A 23880-nucleotide genomic window follows, 5' to 3' on the forward strand; every position below is an offset into this window, starting at 1 on the left:
GTCGAGGTTTGTGGCATTTGCTCATGGCCCTGTAACTGTAAAGCTCGCTGCTGGTTAGTCTTAGTTCAGTGTCCAAGGAATCGATGAAGGCTGGGATTTCTGCCCTGGTGCATCTGGAATATTCCATTCGTGTGCTAAGAAGCGAAGGCCCAGGGATGTTGCAGAGTACGCCCAGGGCAGAGCCCCAGGGCATGGACCAGAGTGGGGAACCCCTTTGTGTACCCAGGGGTTGCTCCTGGATGCCTGTGCCATGGCTGCCCATGAGTCCCCAGCTTAGCTGTGCCCCATACCCACACAGTCCATTCCTTGTCCTAGAGGGAGGGCCTGTGAGTGTGGAAACCCACCCTGAAAATAGCAGCCATGTGCCTCCTGTGGGCGGCCTGTGCTGGCTTCCTCTGCTCGCACTGGGGCCCACCCAGAGGCCTCGGAGTGGAAGTGCTCGCCAGGGCCCACACGACTCCCCACTGGCTTCCAGCCTGGGCCACGATGCTAGGCAAGCCATTCACGCAGGCAGACCTCCTGAAGCAAGGGGTCACGGGTGCTCCAGAAATCATACTGGTTCCATCTCTAGGACGATGGCATAGTGTACATGCAGACATTAGGGAGCACCCTCAGTAGAGTTTGGGCAGCCTCATGGTATGGACCTGGTAATTTGTTTGCAGCAAAACCGATGCTCTGAGAACAGACAGAGGCAGCCTTCCATCCACAGATCAGATGTCACTGCTGGTGGGCTTGTACCACGCTCATCAGAAGGGTTTCTGCAGAGTTTTCAGCTTTTCAGGATGGCACGATTGGGGCATCGTTCCCAACTCTGAGAGGTGGTGATGACCTCAGGGGTCTCCATCCCCCTGGCCACATCTTGCTGCCTGCTGCCTGCACCTTCCTTACCCTCCTTCAGTGCCTTTTGAGGGCAGGGCCTCCTCCTGCTCCCACTGTGCTCTGGGGCACACAGGCGGAGGGCAGTCTTGCGGAGGGTCCCCTGGGAGTGTTCAGGGACAGTTCAGGCACTGTGTTTATTAGTTTCCTGGGGCCGCCGCAGCAAATGACCACAAACCCCGTGATTTAAAACAGGAATTTATTGTCTCATATTCTGGAGGCCAGTAGTCTGAAAGTAAGGTGTCGCCAGGGCCGGTCGGTTCATTTTGGGAACTCCGGGTGGGAGCCTTCTTGTGTCTTCCAGCTTCTGGTGTGGCTCTGGGCGTCCTCAGCTTGTAGCCACATCTCTCCAGTTTCCACCTTCCTTTTTGTCCTATCATCCTTTTTGGTTTTTTGTTTTGTTTTGTTTTGTTTTTAAGTTTATTTGTTTAATCTTGAGAGAGAGAGAGAGAGAGAGAGAGAGCGAGCATGAGCAAGGCAGGGGCAGAGAGAGAGAGGGAGAGGGAACTCAAGCAGGCTCCATGCCATCAGCACAGAGCCCGCCGCGGGGCTCAATCTCATGAACCGTGAGATCATGACCTGAGTTGAAGTCGAGAGTTGGAGTCTTAACTGACTGAGCCACCCAGGCGCCCCATGTCTGTCCTGTCTTATAAGGACCCCCATCATTGGGTTAGTGCTCACCCCACTCCATCGTGGCTTTGTCATAACTTGATCACATCTGCAAATAACCCCGTTTTCGAAGTTACATTGCAGGTACAGTGGTTAGGACTTGGACATCTCGTTTTGGGGGTACATAATTCAGCTCACAACAGAAAGATACGTGCATGAGGCAACACCTCAGTGAAAGCTCTGATCCCAGCACGGGGGATACCGCTTCCCCCTCGATCACCTGACACCCTCCAGGATACCCGTGCACCTTTGCTCTTGTCATGGTATTTTTGTATCCCAGACTAGAGTGCTGTTTGCCTGTGTTCACATGGACCCTCAGGGCTGGCGTCTCTCTGAGTTGGACTGGGTTTTGAGGTTTGTCTCAGTAGAGGAGTGAGTAAGCCAGCATTGCTCAGCGCCGTATCGCGTTCCTCAGTCGGGTTTGCCACGGTTGATACTCCTTCCTACTGTAGCTTCCGCTTTGCTGCTCTTTGGAACTGCCACCTGAATTCTTGCAATCATAACCCCGGGCACGTGTGCAGCTGTGTGATGGGGGGGGGTGGTCACCGAGGGGGAATGATGCTGAGGGCCAGGTCCCATGTCGGGCTGCAGGCAGGGAGAAGCCTTGGGGGCTCTGAGGATTATTCATTCCATGGTGAGCCGTGGTCCACCCTCGTGGGTCCCGCAGATCGTTGTTCTGAGGATCATTGTTGGAGGTGGTGCCGGGATGCAGCTCCTCTGGAGCCTAGGGCAGGGGTGCGTGGTGGGGAGCAGGGCCTGTGTGTTGGTAGAGGCTGCTGGGGAAGTGAGGACCAGAAGGTCCAGTGAGGAGAGGCGCTGTAGGACCTACCTACTCAGGTTGGCGGTTTGGCGGGACTCTGGTTGCCAGCTGCAGAGAGGACTGGAGGCTGCAGAATTGATTTGGGCACGCAGGCAGGAGGCTTATACATTTGTGGGGCCAGAGATGGTGGGGCTTGGACCAGGTGGATCGAGGTGGGAGAGGGTGACAGCTGGGCCTGGTGCTAGAGCAGATGTGGGAGCCAGTCGGGGGTGCGACAGTGAGAGACGCAGTCCTGGGGGAGGACGTGAATGCACGCATGTCCATGTTCACGAGTGAGTGAGCACACGTATTTGTGAACAGCTGTGCACACGAGAGTGTGTGCGTGTTTGCATTGGGCACCTGGGTGTGTCTGAACACATCGTGTTCCTCTTTTCGGTGGCATCCCCCGTTAGACCCCAGGTAGCTGTGGACACTGCTCCGGTCCTCCTGGGCCCAAGGGACGGGTCAGGGCCGTGCACTGGGTAGGCAGCAGATGCGGCTTTGGGGTGAGGCAAGGCTTCTTGGAGGAGGGGGCTCGGCACGCCACCCCAGGGTGGGGTGTGGCCATCCCCAGAGCTGGGGGGAGCTCAGGCAGGAGGAGGGGCTGGCACAGACAGAGGCCCTGAGGGGAGAGGGACTCGGCCATCTCCGGGAGCAAGACGACGACCCAGGAGGTGGGGCAGGGGGCAAGGGAGAGGATGGCATGGCCCAGCCAGCCTGGCGGTGGGGTCAGGTTTGATTTTCATTGATGATCTATTTATCATGGAGGTGAGTTTCAGGTAACATAAAATTAGCCGTTTAAAGTGAGCAACTGAATGACAGTACATTCACAGTGTTGTGCAACCGTCACCACTATCTCATCCTGAAATATTTCTGTGACCCCCAGAGGATACCCTGTCCCCTTGAGCAGTCACTCCTTACCCCCCACCCCCAGCCCCTGGCAGCCACGAATCCGCTTTCTGTCTCTATGAACTTACCTGTTCTGGATGTTTCGTATAAATGGGATCACGAAGCACGTGGTCTTTTATGACTGGCTTCTTTCACTCCGCACGATGTTTCCGAGGTTCATCCCCATTGTAGCGTGTCTCAGAGCTTCATTCCTTTTCATGGCTGAATAAATACGTCCCGTTGTACGGATGGACTGTGTTTTGTTTATCTGTTCTTCCATCGATGGACCCCTGGGTTGTTTCCATCTTTTGGCTGCTGTGAGCACATGTGTGGACGTGTGGATGTAGACATTAGTCTTTATTTTGTTGTGATGTATACGGAGGAGTGGAATTGCCGTGTCCTGTGGTAACTCAGTTTAACTTGTTCCAGAACCTCCAAACTGGGGTCGGGTTTTATTTTAAATAGGATGGCAACCTACTGGTGTGTTTAAAACAGGAGGGTGAGGTGACTTGAACGTAATTAATCGAGAAAAGGAAAGGAAGGGCTCCTGGCAGCCGTGTGCAGAGAAGGCTTTCGGGCAGGAGAACTGGGGAGGAGGCTGTGTGGGTGTCCTGGTGTGACATGACACGGACTGGGACCAGGGAGAGGGTCACACACGGCCCTGGAGGTTGAGCTGCTGGGATTTTCTCACAGAAGTGACAAGGGGGAGAGGGAGAGGGGGGGTCTGAGGAGACTCTGCAGTGTCCCCCTGCCAGGGCCTCAGCTCCCCAGTCCAGCACTCAGGCCTTGCTCCAGACTGTCCTGGCTATCCCTGTGGCCCGACCTCTTCACAGTCTCTCTGCCATGTCACCTGTCCAGCCACCGGAGCCACCAGTGGTCTCTTCCCCATAAGACCACGGTGTTCACCTTTCTGAATCCTTGTCGTTGCTTTCTCTTCCCTGGGGGGCATGGCCTTGGACAGGTCACAGTTACTCCGTGGTGAGGCCTATTGTGGGAAGTGTCCACTGGACCACACACACTTCTGTGCAGGGCCCACGTCACCAAGCCGAGCATGTGGTCTGAGGGCGGTGAGGCAGTGAAGGGGCCAACTCTGCCCTGTCCCCATGCCTGGAGCAGTTGCTGCCCAGGATATGTGGGGGCTTGGGGGGCTCAGGGCAGGCACCCAAGGGGCACAGAGTGGGTCTGGACCACAAAATGGCTCTCATTGTTATTATGTAACTCCATAGTTGTGCTATGTCTAAAAAATGGAGCATAAAGCTATTTTGGGCCCATGGTAATGAGGGCATCTCGCTTTTGTCTTATCTTCCCGGGGCCCCTGCCAGCCATCCTGGGGGGAGGCAGCATTGAAGGAGCTGCTCGCAAGAGGTGGTTTCAACCCAGAACCCGAGCAAGGCCGTGTGTCAGCATGTGGATGCCATTTTCGAAAGGCATTTGTTTGCCATCAGCCCAAGGCAGCTGCTGGCAGACCGCCCTGTGGCACCTGTGATACCGGAGGCCCGCGGGCTCTGACCCCCTGGCAAGAGAAATGCTGACTTCCTTGCCGAGTCTGGGACCCCACTCCCCCGAGGCACGTCGGGCCCCTGTCAGAAACTCAGCCTGAGGTTTTCAAGGTGGGACGCAGGACCTGTTACGGAGGCAGGTGTCCCTGTCTGGCTCCCTGCCTGGGCTGAGGGGCCGCTTGCTTCTCGTGACCGGCGTTCCGGCTGGTGATTTGTGTTACCCAGTTGGTGGTGAGATTCAGCATCAGGCTGCAAGGGGTCTGTTCCCTCGGCTACAGGTAGAGACGTGTGCTCGCCCGCTGCAGGGGCTGCGTTCACCGAGGGGCGTGTTCAGAGTCAAGGCGGAGAAATGACACGTTTCAGAGTTTTCTCTACACGTGCATGGGTAGGGTCTTGTGCCCATCTTAGTGTCCTGGGGCCGCCGTAACAAATAACCACCAAGCGGGGGGCTTAAACCACACAAGCGTATTCTCTCACAGTTCTGGAGGCCAGAGGTCCCAAATCAAGGTGTTGGCAGGGCCGCACTCCCTCTGAAGGTTCCCTTGGGGAAGACCCTTCCTTGCCTCTTGCAGCTTCCGGGAGCTGTGGCGTTCCTCGGCTTGTGGCTGCTCCACCGCAATCTCTGCCTCTGCCTCTGCCTCCGCCTCCAAATGGTCTTCTCCTTGTGTGTCCGTGTGTCTGTGTCAGCCTCTCCTCCTCTTCTACGGACACCAGTCAGTCATAGGATTAGGGCCCACTCGACTCCTACGTGATCTTGTCTTAACGTCCTCTTCAAAGACATCTCCAAATAAGGTCACATTCCCATGTATACAGGGGTTAGGAGGTGGATGCATATTTTGGGATGACACCATTCAGCCCACTGCAGACCCTCTGCCAGGCAGGTCCCTTGGCCATCAGCGAGGCTCCAGCTCCCCTAGAGGTGCAGTGACGTACCCCACCTTACATTCAAGCACACGAGTGTACCTGGGTCACGGTGAGGCCAGGGGCTCAGCTGAAGGTGGGTGGGGGTCTCTAGTGTTTGGGCGCAGAGCTGTGGGTTTTGTGGACGTGCACGGCGGGCCCCTGGTGTCTGTGCATAGGCTTTCCGTGTCCCAGGCACCGTGTGACACTTCTTGTGTGAGAATCCTACTGACCGCCCCACCATCTTGCCAGGGAGGCACTCCCGGCCCCATGTTGCAGCTGGGGAAACTGAGGTCAAGTGATTACGAACTGGGCTGTGCTCCACAGACACGGGCCATGTGTCCGCTCGGCAGCCCCTTCCCCAGCAGCCTTACAGCAACCCCGGTGGAGGAGGTTGCATGGTGTCCCCCAAACATATATGTCCAGGTTCTAACCCCTAGAATATGTGATGGAAAAAAGGTCTTTGAGGATGTGACTAAGTTGAATATCTGGAGATGAGATCATCTGGAGTAGGGCGGGCCCTGAATCCAGTGACTTGTGTCCTTCTAAGAAGGCCACATGAGGACAGAGGCAGAGATTACAGTGATGCAGCCACAAGCCAAGAAACACCAAGGATGGCCAAGAGCCACCAATGTTTAAACCGAGATAAAACGCACCATTTTGAAGTGAACAGTTCAGTGGCATTTAGTATATTCACGGTGGTGTTGTAGCCATGTCTGGCTAGTTACAGATTTTCTTCACTCCGAAAGGAAACCCCGTCACCATTAGTAGTCACTCCCCGCTCCCCCTACCTCTTCGCTCTTAGCCCCTGGCACCCACTAATCTACTTTCTGTCCCTACGGATTTGCCTGTTCTGGACATTTCATATAAATGAATCATACACCGCGTGGCCTTTTGTGTCTGGCTTCTTTCACTCGGCACGATGTTTTTGAGGCTTACCCGTGTTGTAACGTGAGTCAGTGCTTCCTTCCTTTTTATGGCCGAGTGATACTCCACTGTATGGACGGACCATGTTTTATTTACCCCTTCATTGTTGGGTTGCTTCTGCCTTTGGGCAGTTACGAATGGTTCTACAGTTTATACATTGGTTTCGTTCTGACGTTCAGTCTCCCCACATCTATCCCCGTCTGCCCCAGTCCTCCTGCCCCAGGAGCCCCTGTGAGCCAGGAATGGATGCGAGAGGCCCTGGGAAAGGCAGGCGTCCATCCTACCAAGGCCAGCAAGTGTAGAGCTCTACCCAGCTGTGGGGCTGTCTGGCCCCTGGGGACGTGTAGCGCCACCACACTGCAGTTTAAAGGGTCCGATGTTTGTGATGTGGCAGGTGCAGGGCAGCGTTCCCAGCAATAGGCTTGGTGCCGGCTGCACAGAGGACCTTGTGGGGAACCCTGGGGCATGTGCTTATCTGTTTGGTGTTTCCTGCCTTAGGGCCCTTTGGAGTTGGGGATGCCTAAAAGAGCTGTGAGCTCTGGATGGTCAGAGGGGCTCCTGAGGAGGAAGGATGCGGGGCCCAGATGGAGTGAGAGGGTTGCCACCTGGCCGCCATCCCCTCAGAACCCCTGGAAGGCAGGATGTGAGTCAGTGCATCAACAGTAATGACATCCAGCATCACCTGGAGGGAAGCACAGACAGGCCTGTGGCGGCATTCTCAGGGCCCCCTCGTCCACCACTTTGCAGGAGGAGCGTCTGAGATGACGAGGTAGTGACAGCTGTTAGGTCTTGGGCTGGGGTGGAGGTATGTTGTTTTTTGTGCTTGCTGGAATTCAATTTCATTTTCACATGAAACAAAAGAGGTAATGAGGTGCTCTCTGTGCTTGGGGCGGGGAGGGTGGGGAGAGTGGGTTTCCTGGTATGAGGTTGGGGTTCAGAGACCGCTCACTTGGCCTCAGCTTCCCCTGGGAAAGGGAGATGGTGGGCATCTGTCCCGGCTCAGGGGAGCCGTGGTTTGCACGTCCTGGGCTTGCTGTGACAAGGACCAGAGACCGGAGTGGGGGCGTGGGGGGGGGGAGGGGTGGGGATGTTGGGGCTTAAAACAGCAGGAGTTTATTCTCCCACCATTCTGGAGGCCAGAAACCTGAAGTCAGGGTGTCAGCAGGGCCCTGCTGTCTCTGAAGGCTCTAGGGGAGGATCCTTCCTGGCCTCTCCAGCTCCTGGGGGCTCTGGTGTTCCTTGGCTTGTGACATGTGACCCCAGTCTCTACTTCCATCTCCACATGGCCTCGTCCCTGTGTGTCTCGTATAAGGACACTTGTCATTGGTTGAGTGCCCACCCACACAACCCAGGAAGATTTCTTCATCCCATGATACTTAATTTATATCTGTAAAGATTGTTTTTCTGAATAAAGTCAAAGTCCCAAGTTGCAGGGGTGGGGATGTGGACAGAAGCTTTCAAGGATACAAGTGAACCCACTGCATGTACCTGAGTTGACCCACATCGAGTGCTTACATGACACCCACATGAAGCAGGGGGAGGCATTGGCTGGATCTTGCTCTTACTGTGTTCCTGACTGTTGCCTACCCACCCCCCAACTCACATTGCCTTATAGTTACCTGTCCCTACCATCCTAGTGCCCTTTTTGGGGAGAGGGCTACCCAGAGTGTGGGGTGCCCCTCTGTCCTGACTGGACCAGGCAGATGTCTGTGAGCAGTTGTCCATGTGTGAGATCACCCACCACTCCCTAGGCCCCTCAGCCTGAGTAGGGAGAACTTCCTCTCTAAACTCTGTGGGGCCTCTGCACCCCAAGTACCGCCTTCCCAGCTCCATCCAACTGGCGTGTCCCTCCCCATGGTCTCTAGGGAGCCTTCTCCATTCTCACAGGACCCCTCCCTGTCCAGATCATTGCAATGGCTTATTTTTGAGTTTGTGTCAGTCTCTGTCCTGGGGGGATAACATGGAGTGTTGGGCCCCACTTTGAACTCAGGTGGCCTCTGTCACCCCTGTTACATGGTTCTCCACAGCCCTTCTTTTGTTCTGGAGAATTCCTTTCCTGTTACAGGGGGCATTTATGGGGCTGCTGGCTATCCTGCTCTCCCGCCTGGCCCCCTGTACTTCAGTGTCCGGCCCCACTAGGGGATGTCCTGGGATGGGGGCGGCCCAGCCTTATCCTCGGTTTGCCTGTGCCCGCGTGGGCTGATCTCAGCAGAGGGCGCTTTCCCTACCATCCATCTCCAGCTCGGGGGGGGGGGGGGGGGGGGGGGGGGCATGTCCTCTGCACTTCTCCAGAGTAGAGGCTACGCCCTGGCTTGGCCTGATCCTGCAGCACAGTTTAGCTCCTTGCTCTGACGACTGATGATGCAGGAACATCTTTGCGCATAAATCTGTTATTTGGACGATCTCCCTCAGGAGAGCTTCCCAGAAGTGGGATTACTGGGTCAGAGGGCAGGAACGTTGTTCAGGCTCCATACGGACCCTGCCAAATGACTCCGCAGATGCTGCTGACCACCTGCCTGTCAAGATCCCAGTTGTTTCTGCTGTGGCTGATGTGTGCTGGGTGGATCCCTGTGCCACCTGGCTTCACCCCTCAGCTCTCAGGTGACAGTGGGAGAAACGGAGACTCAGGAGGGGAGAGTGCCACCTGGGGGCCCAAGGGCTATGGGAGAAAGACTGGGGCTTGAGCTTTAAGGTGTGGCCATTGTGGGAGGTTCTTAGCATGGGACCTCTGTAGGTCCCGCCCCCCCCCCACCCCCCGCCCCGATTTATGTCCAGCCGGAACCTGTGAATGAGACCTTTATGGAGATAGGATCTTTCAGATGTCATCAAGTCAGCATGAGGTCCTCCTGGAGTAGGATGGGCCCTAAATCCAGAGACTGGTGTCCTTACAAGAAGACAAAACAGGGACACACAGGCAGAAGGCCATGTGAAGATAGAGGTCAGGATTGGACTGGCGTGTCTATAAGCCCAGGAACACCGTGGGCTGCTGGCAGCCACCAGCAGCCACCAGCAGCCAGATGAAAGAGGCCTGGGGCAGATTCTCCGTCAGAGCCTCCAGAAGGATCCAATCCTTCCCACACCTTGATTTCAGTCATCTGGCCTCTGGACTGGTGCGGGAATAAATTCCTGTTGTTTTAAGCTCTTTGGTTTGTGGTCATTTATTATGGCAGCCCCAGAAAACTTGTACAGTGTCCAAGAGTCGGGGTGGATGGAGAGAGCCTCTGGGGTCAGGGTTTCTGCTCTTGGAGAAGCACCCCCTCCCCTGGTGCCCTGCCACCCACATTGTCCTGACACCCCTCTCTCTCCCCCCCGCCCCTCTGTTATTAGGCAAGGAACTTTATTAACCTTGTTCGAAACTTTATTCCCAGGCTTCTTCAGCTTAATTAGCTGTACAGAATGAATTGTGGGTAAGCAAAACCCGGAAAGAGCTGCAGTGTCCAAGCGGTTTGGACTTAAAAATATCAGAGATCTAGATCTTATCAGCACCAGAAAGCAAGTAACAGTAGAACGTAGTCATAACTGGCAGCTCCAAGTAACTTATTTAAGCCTGATTTTCTTTAGAAGTTGACTTGATTGTGTTTGCCTCATTCTCGAAGCCCCTCTGGCCATGAGCCCCCTAGCCCTGTGACCTCCCCGGAGCCTCTTACTGGGCCAGGGCCGGGCAGGCCCTGGGAGGCCGGGAGAGCTTCCAGAAGTCACAGGTGAAGCCAGCTGCTGTTGGCCCTTTGGACGGGGCCTTGATGTGTGCCAGGGTCGGCCGCCTGTCTCCGGAGATGCTGGCCAACAATGAGCATGCGCCGTTGTGCTGTGGGAACCTGGCGCTCAGACAGATGGGGTGTGGGGTGGCTCTCATGTGCTGGTCATCCTGTCCCCTGTGGGGCAGTCGGCCTCCTCCCCCGTGGACACCATGACGTGGAACCAGGGGGAACAGATAATCTGAAATGTAAAAAGCCACCTCAGCAGTCCAGGGTCATCCATGGCCTCCACCAGATGACGGCAGCAGGCAGCCTGCATGTGCAGTTGGCTCTGCTGGCCGCACCGGGCTTTGCTTTTGGGCCGTGTGTGGACCCCGCAAAGTACCACCCCGTCTCCCACTTGGGGCCCTCACGCCTCCCCTGGGCCTGCCTGGCCTCGTACAAGGCAGAGGTGGGTGAGTGGCACTGGAGCCTCCTGGCCTGCTGTGCCTTGCCCCCTGTGGGTCCGACACTGATGTGCCGCAGCCCTGCAGTCGGTATGTGGGTGAGGGGCTGCGGCGGGGGGCAAGTCGTGCTGCCCGGGCCCTGCTCGCTGGATCCCACCCCGGCCCCGTAGGACATGGTGCCCAGACACAGGCCAGAGGGAGGCATGTGTAGCCAGGGCTGAGCTCTGGTATTGGTCAGTTGCTCCACGTGGTGCGACCCCTAGGGTCTCGGGGGGGTGGGGTTGGTGTGAGGTCACGCCGAGGGCTCCCACGAGCTGACAGGGAGCTGTGTCTTGGGGATGGGCCCTTCTGCAGCTGCCACTGTGGTGAGCCACCCCTGCCTGGTGAGCCCACTGTGGTATCATCAGCCCCCGAGCTGCCAGCCGGGCATTCACCATCCCTTGTGCTGTCCTGGTCTGGGCTCCAGTGTCGCCCTCCCTGCCCTTCCGCAGTGACTTCCTCCCAGAGCTGACCTGGCCTTGTCTTTTGTCCCTGTCTCCCTGGGCCTCCGCTTCTGCCCTTGCTGTTCCCTCTACCCGGACCCTTACTAGCTTGTTCTTTGAGGGTCCCCATGGTCGGCCCTCCCCAGCTGTTTAATTTTAGGGTCCTCACCTGCCCTGGGCTTGGCTCTGATTGGCCCTGCCTCCCCCGGAGCCCCATTGGGTTAGTTTTCTGGGGCTGCCATAGCAAAGAACCACAAACTGGGAAGTTTCAAACGACAAAAGTTTATTCTCTCACGGTTCTGGAGTCTAGAAGTCAAGATCAAGGCGTGGGCAGGGTTGGATCCTCCTGGGGACCCCGGAGGGGAATCTGTCCCAGACCTCTCTCCAGCTTCTGGTGGCTGCAGCAGTCCTTGGGGTTCCTTGGCCTGTGGCTGTGTCACCCCACTCTCCGCCTCCATCCTCATGTGGCCTTTTCCCTGTTTCTGTGTCCTCTTCTTTTTTCAAGACTTTTTGAAAAACTAATCTCCACACACAATGTGGGGCTTGAACTCACCACCCCGAGATCAAGAGTCGCACGCTCTACCGACTGAGCCAGCCAGGTGCCCCTCTGGTAGTATGATTCAAGGACCTCCTTAAATCCAGGGTGTCCTTATCTCAAGAGTCTTACCTGATTACATTTGCAAAAACTATTTCCAAACAAGATCACACTCTGAGGTTCCGGGGGGGTGTGAATTTTGGGGGCCACTGGTCAGCCCAGTACAGGGGCTGAGCTGATTTACCTTGGGCTGTTCCTGCTTTGTCACATTCCCTTGTAGCCGCCCGAGATGCTGTCCAGCACTGTCGTCCATCTGCCAGCCCGCGACCCTGGTGAGCAGGTGCATTATTTTGTATTTGGGCAACTGATTCTGGAAATGGTGCCCCGACTTTCCATCCATCGTGTCTTGGTAGCCCTGTAGCCCTGGCGGAGCACGCACTGCTTGTCACCCTCATCTCACTGACTCTTGGGCTCTCCAGGGCCAGGCCCCGAGAAGGTTTCTCCCCACAGGCCCCCCCACCTGGGACCCTTGGGGCTCCTGCTGGGTCATTCCTGGGGCCCCTGGGCTTTGCCTGGGACTGACTGGCTGTGGGTGGTGTTCCCAGAGGACTCAGGCTGAGTTTTCCAGTTCCAGATAATAGCTCTCCCCGGTCACTTCCTGGAGGTAGGCACTCATCCCTGAGGTGCCCACAGAGACCTGACAAGCAGGACCCCAGCTGTCTGGGCAAGCCGGCCCGCCGGACAGACACAGGCAGGCAACATATCCGTGAGAGGGTGCTGTGGACTGAATTGTGTCCCCTAAATTCACATTTATTAGAAGCCCTCATCTCCAGTGTGAGTGTGTGTGGAGATGGGGTCTGCAAGGAGGAAGTGACTAAGGTGAACTGGGGTCATAAGTGTGGGGTCCTGATCTAATAGGACAGGCGTCCTTATGAGAAGCGGAAGAGAGAGTTCTCTCCACCCACACACACCACAGGGAAAGGCCGCGTGAGGACACAGGGAGAAGGGGAGAAGGGGGCCTTCTGCAAGCCAGCAAGAGGGCTCTCACAGAGACGGCACCCTGATCTCGGACTCCTGGCCTCCAGAACTGGGAGAAATAAGTGTCTGTTGTTCAAGCTGCCCAGTCTGTGGTATTTAGTTATGGTGGTCAGAGTTAACACAGAGGGTTATTTTAGAAGTAGGGGGTCAAGGAGAGCTTCTTGGGGGAAGCGATATTTGAGCTGAAACCTAAATGATGAGAAGGAGCTCCATGGAAGGTTCCAGAAAAGAATGAATTGGGTGCAAGGGTCCGGGGGCAGAAAGCAGGGGAGGGCCTTGCGGGCCGCCCGTGGGAGGTTGAGATTTGCGGGAGAAAGACCCTGGCTTGTAACTGAGGCCCCTTCCTCTTGCTGAGTGACCTCGGGACAGGCCCGTTGTGCTTCCTTCGGTGTTTCAGTTCCCCCACTTGCAAAATGGAGGTGAAGCCGTGTCTCCCCGTCTCAGAGCGGTTGCAAGTCCCCACCCAGGTCTGGCTCGCGGCCGGCTGGCAGGGCCGGGGTCTCCTTCACAGGGAAAGAGGCCCCCGTGAGCCAGCTGTGCTGCGCGCAGGCCCCGAGAGACCCTTCACACATCCCAGCCGGAACGTCTGTGCTCAACAACCGCCACCAACAAGGGAAACAAGACGTGCTCACAGAGGACCCTCTGATTCAGCCAGGGTTGGGAATTTGGCAGCGGCAACAGAGCCTGATTAAAGGCATTCCGAGGCGCACTCGGTGTTTGTGTATCTGGGTCTGTATTTACACTTTGGGAACGAGTGAGGAGGCAGCTGGGGAGTGTCTCAGTCGGCCATGGGGCCGGGGGCAGGGGTGACTCAGCCTGGAATCCACGCTCGGCCACACGCCTGTGACGCTTTCATTCATTCCCTCATTCATTCAGCATTCCCTCCCGCGCCCAGCAGACGTTTGATGAGCAACTCCAGCGTACCAGCACGCTTCCGCGGGGCCAGCCTGGCGCTCCTCGCTGCTGCAGAGCCCTCTCGGCCGGCAGTGGGTGAGAGTGGGGCAGCAGCAGACTTACACGGGAATTAACTCTCAGCGTACCAAAGGCCTAAACGTAAGAACTGAATCTCTAAAACTCCTAGAAGGGAGCATAGGTGTAAATAGTCCCGGACCTGGATAAGGTGATGGGTTTTTAGACAGGACACTGAAAGTATAAGGCACAAAAGAAAAATAGACCAATTGGATTCTGTCAACATTAAAAATGTTTGTGTGTCAGAAGACCACGAGGAAAGTAACAAGACAACCCACAGAATGGGAGGAAATATTTGCACACCACGTAGCCAATGAGAGGTTAATATCCAGGATATATAAAGAACTCTTGGAACTCAACAAGAAAAAGACAGCCTAGTTTTGTTTTGTTTTGTTTTGTTTAATGCTTATTTATTTACTTTGAGAGAGATAGAACATGAGCGAGGGAGGGGCAGAGAGAGAGAGAGGGAGAGAGAGAGAGAGAATGAATCCCAAGCAGGCTCCACACTGTCAGCGCAGAGCCTGGCACTGGGCTCGAACCCATGAGTCTTGAGATCATGACCTGAGCCAAGATCAAGAGTCGGATGCTTAACTGACTGAGCCACCCAGGCACCCCAACAGCCCGGTTTTAAAATGGGCGAAAGACTCAAATAGACGTTTCTGCAAAGGTGATACGCAGATGGCCAGTAAGTGCGTGCAAAGTTCCACACCATTAGTCATCGGGGAAATGCAACTCAAAACCACTACAAGAGACCACCTCACACTCATCAGGTGGCAGAAACCAAGTGTTGGTGAGGATGTGGAGAGATGGAAGTCTTGACCACTACTGGTGGGAATGTCAAATGGTGCAGCGGACAAGTCTGGCAGTTCCTGAACGAGATAGATACAGAATTACCATGTGACCCGGGCACTCCACTCCTAGCTGTATACCTGGAGACTTGAATACAGGGATTCAAATAGACACGTGTACTCGCCTGTTCAATTCGCAGCAGCGCCAGTCAACAGTCACCAAAGGGCAGAAATGACCCAAATGTCCTTCAACAGCCGAACTGGTGGACGGAATGGGGTCCATCTGTATCATGGGCTATAACTCGGCCACAAAAATGAACGGAGCACTGACACATGCTACAACATGGATAAACCTTAGAAACACTGGGCTGAGTGAGGGCGTCTGGCTGGCTCAGCCAGCGGAGCGAGTGACTCTTGATCTTGGGGTTATGAGTTTGAGCCCCACGTTGGGTATGACATTATTTTTTAAAAAACAAAACAAAAACAAAAACAAAAAAAACGTTGTGTTAAGTGAAAGAAGCCAGTCACAAAAAGCCACGTTATGTGATTCCACTTACGTGAAACGTCCGGAACAGGCAAATCCAGAGAGACTGAAGGCAGGTTGGTGGTTGCCACGGGGTGGGGGAGGGAGAGGAGGAGAGGGAATGACAGGTAACGGGATGGAGCCTCCTTTCGGGTTGATGGAAGTGTTCTGGACCTAGATGGAGGTGATGGTTGCGTATGACCTCATGTATAACATATAACTGTGTGCCACTGAATCGTACATGTTAAAATGGTTTAGTTTACGTTATATTAATTTCACTTCGATAAAAAAGTTCAGGAAGACAGAAAAAGCACTCGTGGGCCTTCTTGGTTTGGCACCTGTGCGTGCACAGCTGTCTCCCTCAGAACCCCAGGTTTCCGGTCCTTTCCAGAGAGGGCTGGGGAGGCACGGGGAGCCATGGGAGAGATGGTGTGTCCCATGGACATGTGACATGAGTGGTCACACTGCTGGTCTCTCAGTGGCCACAGGGCAGGGGCTGAGAGTCCTTGGTTGGAGCGAGCGGCCCTTGGTTCTTCTTTCCCCGGGGTGACTCTGCCTGGGGTGTTTGGAGTCCATCCTCTGTGGCCTCAACGAGGTGTCCACAGCACACGTCACTTGAAATCATCTGTGCAGTGTCGGGGCCCAGGTTGATGAGTGGAGCCCGGGAGGGGCTGTCTGCCCTCCCCAAATTCACTGCCTCGTGCCTGAGCTGAGACTGGGGAACCTCTTGGGGTCAGGCCTTGGAAGGAACCTGGAGGGACGTAGCCACGCAGACTGGGGTATGCACACGTGTCAGGGAGCCGTGACCCCAGAAAACCCACTGGCAGCTCCACGTGACTCAGAATCACATCCTTTCAGGGGTTCTCGGGGGCTCCGTCCACGTGCCACCGTGGCTGCTGGGAGAACCTGCCAAAACTCTGGTCCCTTCGTCTCAGGGAGCATCCCCTACAGGTGGCCCATTCGGGGGCCTTTCTGCCGTTGGCAGCCTTCTGAAGGCTCCACCAGGGGAGGATTGAGGTGCAGGACTTTGGGCCAGGTGTGTGTACCTCCTGGGGTCTTGCTCTGTGCTCTGGTCCCCGAAGTGTCTTGCACTCGAGAAGGCGTTCACTCGCTACCTTCCTCGCGCGGGTGGTTCCTTGCCTGCGCACTTGGGCAGCTGGCCCTTCTCCCTTGGGCCTCAGTTTCCCTGAGAGGGGGCAGGTACTCCCCGTGTGGATGCAGGAGAAAAATCATCCCTGCCTGGGACTCTGAGTGCATCCGCCAACTGTTTCTATACTCACATGTTCATCCGGACAGCAGGTTCCTCGTGTGGATACCAAGCTCCTCCATTGTGCCAGGGTCCTTTGGGGTTGACGGTCTGACGAGAGGAGACAGGCAGTGCTCGATCAGGAGGTTTTGGACAGTGAACTGTGGAGGAGGTGATCCCCGTGGAGGTGGAGCTGAGGTGCGTAGTGTTGGGCTGACCCAGTGGAGGAGGAAGTGCCACTGCAAACAGCCTGAGGCATCGTCCTACTTGGCTGGTGGCGAGCAGAGGGCCAGACTGTGCAGGCCTTTTTTTGGTGAGAGGGGGAAACCAAGGTCTGCTCAGAGCACACAGCTCCTCCCTGGCCCTAGGCAGTATGGCCCCCAAGCCTGCTTGGCTTTGCAGGAGGACAGAGCTCAGCCTTCAGCATGCCCGCTCCCCTTAATCTCATTAGAAGGCCAGCCTGTTGCCATGGCAATTGCTGGGAGGGGTGGTGGGTGGGGGGAGCCAAGGCCAGCTTCCTCTCGAGAGAGAGGACGGGAGGGGCTGGCAGGTGGGGGTGCATCTGCATCATCTGCAGGGCCCTGGAGGCCTGGGGGCTGCCCCGGAGAAGTGTCTGTGTTTGTCATGGCACACCTCCCCAGGGCTCCTGGCCGCCCCCGTTCCCCAGCTTTGTGGCTTCCACTCTGCCAGGGTTGAGGGGAGGCGTCCAGCAGGGGTGTGGGCATGGACAGAGGTGGGGGATGTGCGCGGTGCCCGAGGATCAGCAAGATGGGGCTGGGAGAGGCTGGAGAAGCGACCATTGACATAGGGCTCTGCACAGGGAATGGGTGTCAATGTGGGAGAGAGGGGAGAGGACTTTGTGTGGGCTAGTGGAGTGAGGTGTCCCAGGCCCAGGCTGTATCAGGAGGTGGGGGTGCCCTGCCTGGAAACGCGGGGCCCTGGGCCGAGGCAGGACCCAAAGGGGCTTTTTACAGAGAAGTTTGCGCTGGATCCCACCTTGACGGAGTCAGTGTGTGGGCTTGCGATTCATGCTCTGACTGGAAGCTTCGAGGAGCTGGTGTGCTCTCATCCCCGATGCCACGTGGCCTCTGACACTCCGTGGTGCCAGCCACCTGCTGGTCTGCAGGGTCATGCAGGGGTTAAGTTCCAGGAGTAGAGTCTGTGCCCTCCTCAGTCGCCTCCAAGCTGGGTGACCTCAGACAGTCCCGTTGCCTGCCAAGCCTCACTTTTCACATCCGGAAAGTGGAGTGTGCTGGTTCTCCCCTCGGAGGACTTGTCTTAGGGCTGAATTGCGTCCCCCCAAAAGGTGTGTCTGTGTGTTTATCCCAGAACCTGGGAATGTGACCTTATTGGTAGGAGGGTCTTTGCAGATGCAATTAAGGGGCTCAAAATGAAATCATTTTTTTTTAATGTTTATTTATTTATTTTGGGGGGGGGGCATGCAAGCAAGCAGGGGAGGGGCAGAGAGGGAGAGAGAGAATCCCAAGCAGGCTCTACACTGTCAGGGCAGAGCCAGACGTGGGGCTCGATACCACGACCATGAGATCATGACCTGAGCCAAAGTCAAGAGTCCAACGCTTAACCGAATGAGTCACCCCAGCACCCCGAGATCATTCTTGATTAGGGTGGGGCCTGAATCTGGTGACAGATGTTAGAGAAAGGAGAGGGAGATTGGAGGCAGACACAGGGGGAGGCCACATGGGGACAAAGGCAGAGACCGAAGGAATGTGTGGCCACAAGCACAGGAACAACAGAGCCACCAGGGCCTGGGACAGACTCTCCCTTAGAGCCTCAAGAAGAAACCAACCCTGCCCACCCCTTGACTTTGCACTTCTACCCCCTAAACTGTGAGAGGGTAAATTCCTATTGTTTTAAGCTACCCTGTTTCAAGCCACCTTGTTTGTGGTCAGTTGTTATGGTAGCCCCGGGACACGGAAGGTAGGACTCATGGGATAGCAAGTGTGCTGAGACTTGGGAAGGGCTCTGTGCCCATGAGGGGGGCTCAGGGACCCCTGGGGTGCCATCGGAAATGCTTGGAGTGGGAAGATGGTGAGCACAAGGTAGCCGAGGTCTGCACTGTGCTTCCTGGCCATCCATCGTGGTCCTGCTGGCCTCAGCCCTGAGATACCTCTGACCCCAAGGCCTGATGCTGCTTGGTCAGTTGGTTCAAACCTGAGAGCAAGAGGGTTTGAGAGGCCTGGTCTTGGAATATTGTTCTGGAAGGACCAGTGATGGTGGGAGGTGAGGCAGACATGTGGCAGTACTTACTGGAGGTCCAGCATGACTACACAGAGGCCTGGCACTGGACACAGTGTGACCAGCAGACCATGAGCCTTGGGTACCTGCTGTCTGGTGGAGACCAGAGGGAGTGGTGGACAGGGTCAAGGGCATTTCCAATACAGCAAACACTATTAGACTAATTGGGAGGCTTTACATGAGTGGGGTCTGGGTCATCCAGGGGTGCTGCCCCACTGTCACTTTCTTAATTTTGCCCCAGTAAGGCAGGAGGATGGCTTTTAGGGAAAGCTGGGTGAGGGATGTTGGGGAACTGTGTACCACCTTTGCAGGTTTTCTGTAAATCTAAAACTTCTACAATGAAAACTTTATTAAAAACAACAAAAACAGGGGCACCTGGGTGGCTCAATTAAGTGTCCGATTCTCGATTTCGGCCTACATCATGATCTCATGGTTCCGTGGGTTCAAGCTCCATGTTGGGCTCTGTGCTGGCAGCGTGGAGCCTGCTTGTGATTCTCTGTCTCTCTGTCTCTCTCTGTCTCTCTCCCCCCTCCCTCCCCACATACCCTCACTTGCACTCTGTCTCTCTCAAAATAAACTTTAAAAACCAGAGGCTGATGTGATAGTGACTGGGGTGGGGGGTGGGGGGACTGCTCCTTGAGTGGGGTGTCAGGGAGGCCCTGTGGGATGGGCATGGAAGGGGGGCCATCACAGGCCAAGGCCCTGGGGGTGTACAAACTCAGGGTGCTTTGGGACCAAGGAGTGGGGAGAGCAGAGGTCGGGCTATGGCAAAAGCATGGGTAATGGGGTACCCACACACCCTCAGCCTAGGCTCTCTACGTCTGGAATGGGGTCCACTCATAATCGGGGAGCCTGGACTCAGACCCTGGGCTATCTGACCCACAGGCCATAAGCAGGGAGGAACCCTGGGAGATGCAGGTCTCCTGTTGTAGCAGGTGGCCTCCAGCATATGACAGCCTTGTCTGGGCCTCAGTTCGCTGTCTGCACTGCCCTTTTCCAACAGCCATGAGGATGAGGTAGGGGGAGAAGAAGGCATCCAAGCTCTATTTTGACCTTGAGCCTCTAATACTTTGGGGAGTTGTGTTGGCCTTCTGAAAAGCCCTACGTGCCTCCAGATGGGCTGTCCCCTGGCTTGTGAAAGGCAGCCCCTGGGAGCAGGAACAGTGGTACTCATTGATTCACTAACGTGTTCATACATTGTTTGTTCCATGAGCAGGTGCTGCTGAGCGACAGGCCCTGGCTTGGATGCTGGGTTTATAGAGCTCTTTTGGCGAGGTCAGCGGCAAGTGCCGTTGTGGGGACACGGAGTGAGGGCTGCTGTGTGGAAGGATGCATGAGAGACTGGCTTGGCAACAGGAAGAGGCATGAGCTTTAACATTCAGCAGCACATCAGGTCCTGCCTGATGGTTTCACTCTGCTGTTTTTCCTTCCTTTGCACCCTCTGAGGCAGCAGGTCCTTGGGGCAGAGCCCTAGGCTGGCATCTTCTCACCTCAGTACTCTGCTCCTTGGAGTTCCTGGCCAGGCACAGGAGGGCAGGCAGCTCTTGCAAAGTGAGGGGGTCCCCAAGACCACACTCAGGTCAACTGGGAGGATGGACTCAGGATTCACCGGAAGCTGTTACACTCACAGTGACGGTTTATTAAGAGTGAAAGGGCAGATTACAGTCAGCAGAGGGAAGGGGTGCCTGGGGTGGTATCCAGGAGCGTTCCATGCATGGAACTTCCAGTCGTCCCCTCTCTGTGGGGTCGTGCGGACAGCTTGTACTTTTCCCAGCACCAAAGTGTGAACAACACGCATGGTGTACTGCCAGCCACGGGTGCTCCCCTGAGCCTCGGTGTCCAGGGTTTTTACTGGACTCACAGGGACCTGGCTGACTGCCACATGGGTGACCTCCACGTCTAGTCCTCGCAGAGGGCGAGCTGGTTCCACATGGCGCAAGATCCTACATCACACTGTTGGCATAGACCACTCGGTGTGGCCCAAGAGCCCAGGCAAACAAAGATAGTCCTGCCAGGCAGGATGTTCAGAGGGCTTCCGCCTCCCAGGAGCTGGGGACAAAGGTCAGACTTCTCTAGGCCTTTTCTACATAGCCAATATGCAACCAAGGACAGGCACAAGGTCCCCCAAAGGAAGAGCAGGGCCCCACACAGCTTCTACTCCAAACCCAGGGGCTGTACTCCAAAGCCTGACAGTCCTATAGCAAAGGGGAGTTGGGTGGGGAGGCCAGTGCTGGAAAGAAAGACTCAGATAGAGGTGGGGCCTGGAAGGGCTGGTGTTGCAGCAGCATGTGAGTCAAGAGCATCCTGTCAGTTCCCAGTCCTGTAGATCATCCCCAACGCCAGGCTCTCTAGAGGCCTGGAACATGGCAGCTTTGTGGAGTGCTTGGACAGGATGCAAGGGTCCCAGAGCTGGCAGCTCAGCCTGTGACAAAAATGCATGTAGTGTAAGCACTTCTGTGTCACATGCCATGCATTCCTACACACTCTTGGACAACTAGGGAGGGGGAAACCAAGGCCAAGAAGGGGGCCACATGGTTCTTGAGAGGTGGGTGCAATGCAGGCTTCTGCCATAAGGCTCAGACACAAGGAAGCATGTGGAGTGTCTTGGATCTGAGATGACTTGTGCCTAGGCGGGAGTGGGGGCCCCCTGTATTTAGTCTCCCTCTCCCCCTGGCTGGGGGCTGGCCTGTTTCATCTTGCATGACTGTGGGGTGAGAGGGACGCAGCGGGGTATTCACGGTGAGCGTCTCCAGCCTTTGGAGACAGAGCCTGGGCTGGGCCCTGCAGACCCCAAGAACCACCCGCGAAGGATGGAACAAGGTCATTCTCCCTTCTGACCCCACCACAGCTTGCAGGAAACAGCTGTTTACCTGGGTGAGGTGCTCTGCTGGGCGGGCGGCCAGTTCCTGAGCCTCGCTTCCCTCTCCAGTATCCCAGGCCCCCCAGGAAGCAGGGGCCGGCGTGGGAGAGCGGGGCGGCGCGGGCAGCCAGCTCACGGAGCGCTGCCAGGAGCTGTTTGTGAAGGAACGTGAGCCGGCCTTGTTGTGTACACAGTGTCGACCCTAGCAACCGCCCCAGCCGGGGCCGGAGCAGACGCCCACCCTCCCCGCATGCCCAGCCACCAACCCTCGGACATGACGTCTGTCTCCCAGAGCCGGCGTGACAGGCGTCGTGGACCTTCAGCCTTCAGTCCTGGGGGCCGTGAGTGGCACTGACCATGTCAGGGGCATCTGCTGTTATTCCCAGGAAAGTGGAATCGGCTGTTCAAGGGAGACGAGGCCAGGTCCCAGCCTCACTCCGAGGCAGCCACGGCCGGCCAGGGGGCTGGGCCGCTGGTTCTGAGGTGTGGCCCAGTGGGACAGATCCCCACGTGAGTGACGGGTAGAGGCCCGTGCGGGCATTCGGCCATCCCAGATGAAGGCCCTCCACTGGCCCCAGCTCCGGCGAGGCCCGCGAGACAGGCAGATGGAGCCTGGGGGCTTGGGCAGGACCCCTTAGAACTCGGGCGGGGTCTGGCAGACCTGCTTGCCCTGTGTGTGCTGCCGGAGGGATCACACATCCTGCGCTTTGAAAGCCAGGGCTGTGCTTCTGAGACGGCCCCTCTGATTCAGGCCATTGGAAAGACAGTTTCTCCTGTGTCCGGGTGTCAATTCGCAGCCTCTGGCCCGCGCCCCGGGAATGCGGCCTTTGGCTGTGATGAGAAATGGCTCCCCTGGGTGGGTGAGGGGCCTCCTCCACAGGCTGTAGGCTCCAGATCTGCCCGATGCTCTCTTGCTCATTCACAAATCGTGCGAGTGAACCAGCAAGGTTCCCCGAGTTCATGGAGGCAGCCCCCCGCCCACAGGGCACACTGCCCTACCTAGGGAGAGCTGCCTGGGGCATCCTGGGTTGCTGATTCTGCCATTTTGGGGGGAGAGACACCTGGCTCCTTTGAGTATCAGAGTCAGAGGGTCCCGCACCCTCCGCGACTGATGCCGTTGGCCCACCGCTTGGTTCCTTTCTGGGCCCCTGGGGTGGCGCTCCTCACAATTTGCACGGGTGGGCTTCCAGCCCCCACTGTAGCCGCGGCCTTCTTTTGCAGCTCCAGCTCCAGAAGTCTCAGTACCTGCAGCTGGGCCCAAGCCGTGGCCAGTACTACGGTGGGTCCCTGCCTAACGTGAACCAGATCGGGAGTGGCACCGTGGATCTGCCCTTCCAGGTGAGCCCCCACGCCCCCACACAGCCTCCCACCTGGCACGTGTCACATCTGGGCCCCACCCTGGTCACAGAGCAAGAAAGCATGTGTGTCGGCCACAGTGGATAGCTGGGGTCACCAAATAATTGCCGCAGCCCGCCTCACCCTGCCCCCACCTACTCTTTTCCTGTCCCCGAGATGGCCTGGCCCTTGCCTGTCCCCTGTCAGCAGAGCCCCCAGCAAGGCTGTGGTCTGGCCGAGAGTGTTTCGGCAGCCGCTACACCTGTTGGCCGGCTGTGCGGCATCGGGAACCGCTCGGGGCCTCTGGGGCTTGGCTCCATCCTGCCTCACTAATCCGCAAGCCCAGCAATTCTCAGAAGGAGGCCCTGTGGCCTGACCCCACTTGTCTGCGAACGTTTCTTGGCAGAGGCGCACACAACGCGGCTCCCGGAGGCCACACAGCCGCTGTGCACGTCCTTATCATAAATAATGAGAGATAAGGCCCATTGCCTGGGCTCAGGGCTGGCTTCTTACCCCAAGCTCTGCCCTGACCCTGGTCTGCAGGTGGAAGCAAGGGCAAGGTGGGCCTGGGAGCAGGGCCAAGAGCCGGGGCCATCCCCTGCTTGTCTGGGCTCTGTAGGGACAGGTCCATCAGACGGCCACACACCCGCCCCTTTGCTGGGACAGGGCCTCAGAAACAGCCACGTCTGTCCATGTGTTGACAGGTCAGGTGTAGCCAGACTCGTCCCTCATGGAGCTCAGTCCCCCACCCACCCGAGTCACTCCCCAGCTCCTACTCCTCCCACAACGCTGCTGGAGTGCAGCAGGGCACCTGGACTCAGGTTGGGTCCACCTGGCTCAGCTCTGCCTCCCCTGGGCACCTCGGAGCATGACCCTCCTCAGATGGCCTCCTCGCTGGAGCAGACACGTGGAGCCGTTGCGCCGATCCTGAACGTGCTCCGGGAGCCTGACCTCTTTGTCAAGGCCCTTCCTGGTTCGAGTTTTCTCCCCTCTTCCCGCCTCTCCTCTTCCTCTGTTTCCCCCATCCCCTTCTCCCTCAAGGAGAGCATCTCTCTGGGCAGCCCCCCAGTACGGCCCTGCCTAGGGCTGGCATAGAGCCCCCTCGGGCCAAGGGTATACTGGGGCCTGGCGGGCATCCCACTGGGGGGC

The 23880-nt window shown here is 56.8% G+C and overlaps 1 protein-coding gene and 1 long non-coding RNA gene across 13 annotated transcripts in view; one reads left to right on the plus strand and one right to left on the minus strand.

The window, feature by feature from the left end:
• CRTC1 (CREB regulated transcription coactivator 1) overlaps window positions 1-23880 on the plus strand; it is a 72940-nt gene that overhangs the window by 19473 nt on the left and 29587 nt on the right. For 11 of the 12 annotated variants that reach the window (XM_060630694.2, XM_060630697.2, XM_060630698.2 and 8 more), the window contains exon 2: window positions 22618-22734. In XM_060630694.2, the coding sequence (XP_060486677.1) occupies window positions 22618-22734 (117 nt within the window). Of the gene's footprint in view, window positions 1-18237; window positions 18341-22617; window positions 22735-23880 lie in introns of those variants that run through there. The other variant, XM_060630696.3, reaches the window with a different exon arrangement.
• Window positions 15176-17373, minus strand: LOC144615720 (uncharacterized). The gene is made up of 3 exons (XR_013554271.2): window positions 17277-17373; window positions 16315-16391; window positions 15176-15785 (listed from the first exon to the last, which is right to left on the minus strand). It is a non-coding gene; the product is annotated as an uncharacterized LOC144615720 (long non-coding RNA).

This window comes from Panthera onca, chromosome A2 (assembly GCF_046562875.1).
Source record: "Panthera onca isolate mPanOnc1 chromosome A2, mPanOnc1 haplotype 2, whole genome shotgun sequence".
In the NCBI taxonomy this organism is placed as follows: domain Eukaryota; kingdom Metazoa; phylum Chordata; class Mammalia; order Carnivora; family Felidae; genus Panthera; species Panthera onca.